This window comes from Scylla paramamosain, chromosome 17 (assembly GCF_035594125.1).
Source record: "Scylla paramamosain isolate STU-SP2022 chromosome 17, ASM3559412v1, whole genome shotgun sequence".
In the NCBI taxonomy this organism is placed as follows: Eukaryota; Metazoa; Arthropoda; class Malacostraca; order Decapoda; family Portunidae; genus Scylla; species Scylla paramamosain.
Genome location: NC_087167.1, coordinates 11,192,501 through 11,200,000, shown reverse-complemented (window position 1 = coordinate 11,200,000; position 7,500 = coordinate 11,192,501). Strand labels below are relative to the sequence as shown.

Genomic DNA, 7,500 nt, shown 5'->3' with positions numbered 1-7,500 from the left:
GGCGCTGGGGAGTTACCACGGCGAGCGGCTGGCTGGCTGCAGTGTTTTGGTCAGCACTGGTCAATCTTGCCCTACACGCTCTATTAACCAGTGTTTCCGTCTTCCCGACACCTTCTTCTTGCACCAAGCACCGTCAAGCATCACCAGAGAGGCACGAGTGCGTAAGGTGAGTCCAGCGGGGCCAGTCTCTCCTCAGTCAGCCTTACTGCCTTGACAACACCCTAATCCTCCCTCTAGTGTCTTGTATTCGTTTATTTAGGATTCATTATTCGTTATTTAGTCTTTCTAGGGGTTAATTATTTATATTTAGGTTTTGTTTACGCCTGAGTCTGGAAAGAGTTGGAAATTTATTCAAATATTTAATGTTCGCCAATATGTAAACAAGCTGTCAGCTGTGTTATTAGCCATTATTTGCCTCATCTCTCACTTATTGTAAGCCTAACATATCACAAGATGGATCCACATGTCTAGGCTTCATATCCGCTGGTCAGATATATCCGTCATTGCCTGGTTTTGGTGTTATATAGGAATAAATAAGGCAACATGGCCGCCGGCTCCCCCACTAAGGTCGCCGCCGACGGCCGCCATGATGGACTGGCACCTGTTCCGGCTTGTTGGTTCCAATATTTTTTTATATTTTTCTGAATTAATTTATTTGGCTTGTATAGTAAGATTTCATGGTTTCTAAAAATATTTCGTTGCTTTTCAAGTGTTTTTCTTGCTTCAGTTAAGTAAATGTGCTGAATTTGGTGTTGTTTTTTATGTAAATAAGGGGCAGTTTGTACGGTGAAATTTACCCAGCCTGGTTTTTGGCTTTTTTATTTGAGGCTTTAATAAAGATTTTATTGCTTCAAAAAATCGTTTATGATTTTTAAAGTATGTTGCGTTCCTGTTGAGTTAAGTATGTGGAATTTGAATAGGCTTATTGTCCCTTTGAAAGTGGTGATTTTGTCATTTTTTAGCTTCTTTATTTTTTTATTGTAGCTTGTAACTAAGTGTGCATTATTTTAAAAAATAGTTCAGATTTTTTAAAATGTCTTTTTACCAGTGTAAAGTGGAATAGGTGGACTTTTCAGTGTTTTTAATGGTGTCAAAATTTCCAACACTTTTTCCATATTTCACATAATATTTCTTTATAACTACTGAGACTGGAGGTGTTTTGATATTGTGAATATTAATTGAAGTAATTATCAAGTCAGAATATATAATGCATTCGAGCCTAGCTTCATTTTTTCTATGGGTCAATTTCAAAATGAAATATGTTACGTACGTATGGCAGCGGGGCGCCGGCACCTCGCCTGTGACGTCATCAAGGATTCGAGACCCGGTCTGCTCCAGTGTCTCCTCAATATTTACCGTAATTTCCAGTGTTTTCCAAGTGTTTCCAGCTGTTTCTAAAGTCAGGCGTGTAGATAATTGTAGTAGAAGGAAGAAAATAAGAGAAATGAAAGAGGAGAAGGAAGAAATAAAAAGAAATGGAGGAGGAGGCAAAACAGGTAAACAATATTTAGCTTAGTTTCCCTTGCTGCGCTGCAGTTCTCTGTAATATTTGGTGTGTTTTAGGTGTTTTATGTGTTTAGGATGTATGTAGGAATGTTGTGGGGTGTTTAGAGTGTGTTTTGGTGGTGTTTAGGTATGTTTTGGGTGTATATTTGCTGTTATCATTGTGTTTTGGGTGAATTTTGGGTGTTTTAAATGTGGTTTAGGATGTTTTTAGTTATATTGTAAGTGGTTTGAGTCGTGTGGGGTGTTTTGAGTATATTGTGGGATGTTTTTGTGTGTTATGGGTGTGTTTGGGGGTATATTGAGGTGTAGTGAGTTTGTTTTTGGGTTTATTTTCTGTTTTAAGTGTTTCAGTGAGTTTGGGTGTGTGTGTCAGGTCTTTTGAGGTGTATTTGATTGTGTGCAAGTAGTTTTGGGTCTTTAAGGGTGTGTTTGTGGCGTGTTTGTGGTGTTGAGTGTTGCTTTAAGTGTGTTTTGGATGTTTTGATGTGTTTTGGGTGTGTTTGATGAGTTTTGGGGTGTTGTAGTGTATTTTGGGTGTTTTAAATCTTTTGAGTGTGTTTGGATGAGTTTTAGGTATATTGGGGTGCTTTGAGTGTGTTTTGGATAAATTTAGCGTGGTTGGGGTGGGTTATTTGGATGTTTTTAGATGTTACGGGGTGTTTTGAGTGAATATTCAATATTTGGTTGTGTTTAGGTGAGTGTAGTGGGTATTTTGGGGTGTTGTGATGTGTTTTGGTTGTGTTTTGGATGTTTTGAGTGTATTTTGAGTGTGTTTTGGTAAGTTTTGTTGCATGTAGGGATGTTGAGTGTTATATATATATATATATATATATATATATATATATATATATATATATATATATATATATATATATATATATATATATATATATATATATATATATATATATATATATATATATATATATAATGGGAAGGCAATGAGAAGAGGGACAAAAGAACATGGGATGCACCGCCTGTGTTCATACCGGGATCTGATGTCAGTTCTTGTGAAGGGCCAGAATGCATATTCCTGAAGTCTGGAAGGAGTCGTCCACCAGCCTGTATGAACACTAGGCTGTAGCTCCAAAACTAACTATAGGATTCTCTCTAAAATAGTCTCATTGAGATTCTCGCACAAAATTACCTATACGTAACTTAATCTAACCTAACCTAACCGCTACAAGACTAAATGGGCCGAAACATTACCAGACTTTGGGAATATGCCTCCAGAGGGATACGGGTTAAGGTCGCTTCACACACATCAGTGCCGTATTCGTAATTTTACTTTAATGATTTTCCTCAGGCTGAACGCCTCATGGAGTTGACACTCTCTGAGAGACGCAAAAAAATAATCAATGGGAACATTCTTGTAGCAGAAATCCTGAACTTGTACCCGTGGATTCAGACTTTTGATGGCGTAAGTGTGTATGTATGTACACTTTATGGATTTTGCTACATATTGTTACTAATTGTCAACTTTATTTGTAGGGCTATAATGTATATAGCTATTTATATTTTATAGTAGGTAATTGATATTTAACTACTGGTACTTCCATTTTCCCTCTCAGGCTCAAAGGCCTCAGTGATGGGAGATAAGCACTCATAACTAAGTACAGTTATTGCAGATGCTCATCTCTGTAACCTTCACTTATAATTATTTGATGCTTATATCTTTACAGATAATCAAGGAGTTCCTGAGATTAGAACCACAAGCGGATGAACCAGACCCAAGAGTAGCAGTTTTGAAAGGGCTGGAGAAATATAGGCTCCCAATAATTGCCATTCTCAAAAAAAGAAAAGCAGTTCCTCTGTATATGGAAACCTTACTTGAACTCTATGGCCACGATGAAAGTCAATGCGAGTAATGTCTAGTTCAATTTGTTCATTTCAGTAGCTGGTAGCAATTTAATATATATATCTTTTCATCATTAGCAATGCATCTTTCACTTTTATAAGCCTAGTTTTCATGAAACTATGCTGCATGCAAAAACCAAACATTGTATTAAGCATGGCCTATCTAACTGTAATGCTTGCACCAATTTCTATAAAGGTACTAATTTAATTGTTAAATTCCTGCTCTTCTATCAAATTTTTGGCTGAGTGCTATGGCTAAATAATTGTTTGCAGCATAAGTGATGTTAAAGATTTTAATAGGTGTAAAGCATTCTTTCTCTCTCTCTCTCTCTCTCTCTCTCTCTCTCTCTCTCTCTCTCTCTCTCTCTCATAAGGAAAAACATTATTTCTAGTGTAAATAAACCCAATAGGCTGTCCAATTTGAAATTTAAAATGTAAATATTATCAATCTTTTTAGAAATGTTAGCTGCATCCTCTTCCCTTGCAGTCCAATAAGACAGGTCACTAATTCGTGTGGAGATAGAATTCTTGGAGTCACCTTTGTCGGCACTAGCGCAAGTGCAGACAGTCTGATAAAGGTTTCTTCCATGGTTGTGATGAAGTTCAGGACTTCTCACACTGTTTTGGTGGATATGATGAGAAGAATCGGGAGTTCGGAACATCAGTGCGTTATGTCGGGGCATGTAGGTTCGGCTGGGGTTTTCTTTCTTTCTTTTTTTTTTTTTTTTTTCGATCAGTACTCATCATATTCTTACGAGGAATTGCTAGACAAAGCATTATTGCATTATGATATCACCCAAATAGTGTCTCAAGTAAAAAACATAACCGCATACTCATACAAAAGATTTGCTGCTGTGACACAAAGGACAAAAATCATTAGTATACTGGTCGTTCTGAGCATTCAATCAAAATGCTTGTCATTCATATAATTAGTAGAACCATCAAGGAGCTTTATTTTTGTTAATTCTTATGTGATAAAGCAATAATTACAGGAGATTTTTAAAAGATTGGTACTCAAATTAGTGGACTGTCCTATTGGATGTGACCATATCTTCACTTTTTCCTTACACAGTTAATTTTCTTTTGTTTATTTGATTTACTTATTATCATATTTATTTATATATTTATTTATTTGCACCAGATGCTTGCTTAGTTATATTGGGGTTACTTCACCTGCTCGGAGAAAGGAAAGACTCCATTTTTACTAAGGTTAAATTTCAGTACCTTTGATTTTAGAGTGGTGTGTATATATTGAAATTTCTGAATATATTATCACCTTAAGATATACATCTACATATAAATTTTATTTTAATGTCAAAATGTTATTAATGTTTACACTATTATTTCTTCCTTAAGGTACCAGAAGAAGAACTAAGAACAGGGCAGTCTAGTGTGTATTTGATAGTGCACCTGTAGCTGAACCAACATGTATTTCTATGGCTGTAGTCTCATTGGTAGCAGGGCTTTGTGTTTAATATTGAACACCCCAAAAATTGTGAACATTTCCTCTGTTTCACAACATCCCATCTCTTAGGTATCAAGTATGACAAAGGTAACACTTCAAAAACAAAATCTCTACTTGTAAAACTCAATGAAGTAAAGACAGAATTGAGCTACAAAAATGCATAAATCTGCTTCCAAATATATTCAACTCCACACATAATGCCTCTCTCTCTCTCTCTCTCTCTCTCTCTCTCTCTCTCTCTGTCTCTGTCACACACACACACACACACACACACTAGTCAGTTACTAGTTAAAGATTAATCAGTGAAATAAATACATAACATTATGTTAATAAGTTTTCTAAAAGGAAAAGGAAATACTTGTACTTCCCCTTCCCCCCAACCCAGTATTCATGAAATCTTACTGAATTGTTATCTTATGTTATATATATATATATATATATATATATATATATATATATATATATATATATATATATATATATATATATATATATATATATATATATATATATATATATATATATATATATATATATATATATATAATGAATGGAGAGTAGACTCTCTCTCTCTCTCTCTCTCTCTCTCTCTCTCTCTCTCTCTCTCTCTCTCTCTCTCTCTCTCTCTCTCTCTCCAAATTGGGAAGTATTCTTCATGTACCATATGATGCATATATATATATATTTTTTTTTATGCATTTTTTAACTTTTTTTTTTTTATTTCTCTATGTTATTGCAAGTGATACGTGAAGCTTCTTTATTACTGTTCTGAGCATTTCTGTAGATTTGTTTAGTTAGTATATCCCATAGAAATACTCATTTTCTTTTTTTGTGTGGCTTTAAAGGATTAATGGTGACATATGGATATGATCTGGGTTAAAAGCTTTTACAAATCAGGTTAAATGTCTATTTTTGCACTGGTTGTTTCCCTAAGTTTCTTAAAAGTACTGTGATATAATGATTAACAGTGGACTAATTAATTATTCTTTACAGGGTCTGTAACTCCTTACATTTAATTTATGTTAACTTTACTTACATATTTTTTCCTTTAGTTTATGAATGGGAGGAAGGTTTAATATTCATATCTTAAGAGATGCTTACTTTCTTTTCCACATTGCAAGTTTTTGTGATTAATACTCACAAATGTGTATTATTTACTTAATGGCTTGTCAAAACAGGTTGTTTTTGTGTTGCTTTTTTTTTTTCTCATGCTAGGATGAAGTGTTACTAATGGAGTTTATTTTTTTACATCTGTTTTATATATCATTACAGTTTTGAGGGGAGCTTTCTGTTAAATGTTCAAGTGAAAAGCATATTATACTATAGATGATAAAAATTATAGTGTTTATTTTTTTTATTTATTTTTTTTAATGCAATGAAATGGAGGGAACATTTAATTGTATATGAATATATTGAATTTATTATCTATTCTTTCCCTAACCTTGAGACAGCAGTAGCTAGCTGCTAGTATTAAAGGTACTAATGATTCATCATCTGCCTAAGAAAGACTAACTAATTAGTCATTTAATTGACTAACCTATGATCCACTTTACTAATGTGGTTAGTAGAAGCAGTGAACAGTACGAAGGCATTAGTCAGATATATTTGAGTAAGACCATACTCAGGTTGAGTGCTCAGTTAGTCACAAATTGACTAACATTATGTTAGTCACTGTGACTAATGCTGCCACTCGTTCTAGACCCCATGGGTTTTACTAAGAAAAGTTAGTCAGCACGACTAACTTTGGTTTTGTGTGATATAAGCGTCTCCATGCTGTGTTCGTCCTCAGGAGGGATATTTTTAAACAATAAATGTACTACTCACTAGAGTGGTGCAGGTGTGGATCCTAATCCTTAGGAGGCTCACCGCCAACAGACAGATCGCTGGAGAGTTCGGTCTAATTTATAGCATATCTCCCTTGGGAGAAAGAGACGCTTGGAGAGAAGGAATTACTCCATGTGGAATGACGGCGGTAGTCATCAAGGGAAGAAGGGAGATTTAGCAGAGATTAGCATGGATCCTTAACTCCACTACAGGTGAGAAAGGTAAAGGATGCAGGTATCGTCCCTAGATCTCCTACGTGAGGGATGCGGGAAAGAGTGGCTTAGTACCATTACAGTAGTAGTAGAAGTGGTAGTAAACCAGTTCACCAGACACACATCTACAATTTAAGTATCTGCGTGATACAATAATTGCATCACAAATTTCCCATTGCTGTGTGTGTGTGTGTATTTGTGTGTGTGTGTGTGTTTGATCCCATGTTACATAGTACATTTTACTTCCCAAAACATACTTTTCTAAACACACACACACACACAAACACACACACACACACACACACACACACGGGCATAGGGAATACATTTGCACACGTGAATATCGTTTACTTAAAAACGCCGCAGGAATGCCAGGGACAATGAAAAGAAAGAGTAGTGTGAGGATAGTGTCAGGATAGATATGGAGGCTCCATGCTGGGATTTTTCTTTAAGTAAGGGCCAATGACCAAGGTCAACGAACATTTTTAGTATAAATAAACCACCTAAGTGCCTGTTCCTAGAGCAGTGACAAATAGAATGATAAAAAAAAAGTTTAAGACAGGAAGGAGGAAATACAGAATCAGGCAGGAAGTTTCAGAGTTTGCCAGAGAAAGGGATGAATGATTGAGGATACTG

At 35.4% G+C, this 7,500-nt stretch overlaps 1 protein-coding gene across 2 annotated transcripts in view; it reads left to right on the top strand.

Moving 5' to 3' along the window:
• The window catches only part of LOC135108468 (uncharacterized), a 5,402-nt gene extending 438 nt beyond the window's left edge, over nt 1–4,964 (top strand). The window contains exons 1-4 of one of the 2 annotated variants that reach the window (XM_064019508.1): nt 1–166; nt 2,813–2,926; nt 3,189–3,370; nt 4,505–4,964. The exon at nt 1–166 is cut by the window's left edge and continues 438 nt beyond it. In XM_064019508.1, the coding sequence (XP_063875578.1) occupies nt 2,825–2,926; nt 3,189–3,370; nt 4,505–4,571 (351 nt within the window). In that variant the 5' untranslated portion in view covers nt 1–166; nt 2,813–2,824 and the 3' untranslated portion in view covers nt 4,572–4,964. Of the gene's footprint in view, nt 167–2,471; nt 2,927–3,188; nt 3,371–4,504 lie in introns of those variants that run through there. The other variant, XM_064019509.1, reaches the window with a different exon arrangement.
• The last annotated feature ends 2,536 nt before the right edge of the window (nt 4,965–7,500 follow it).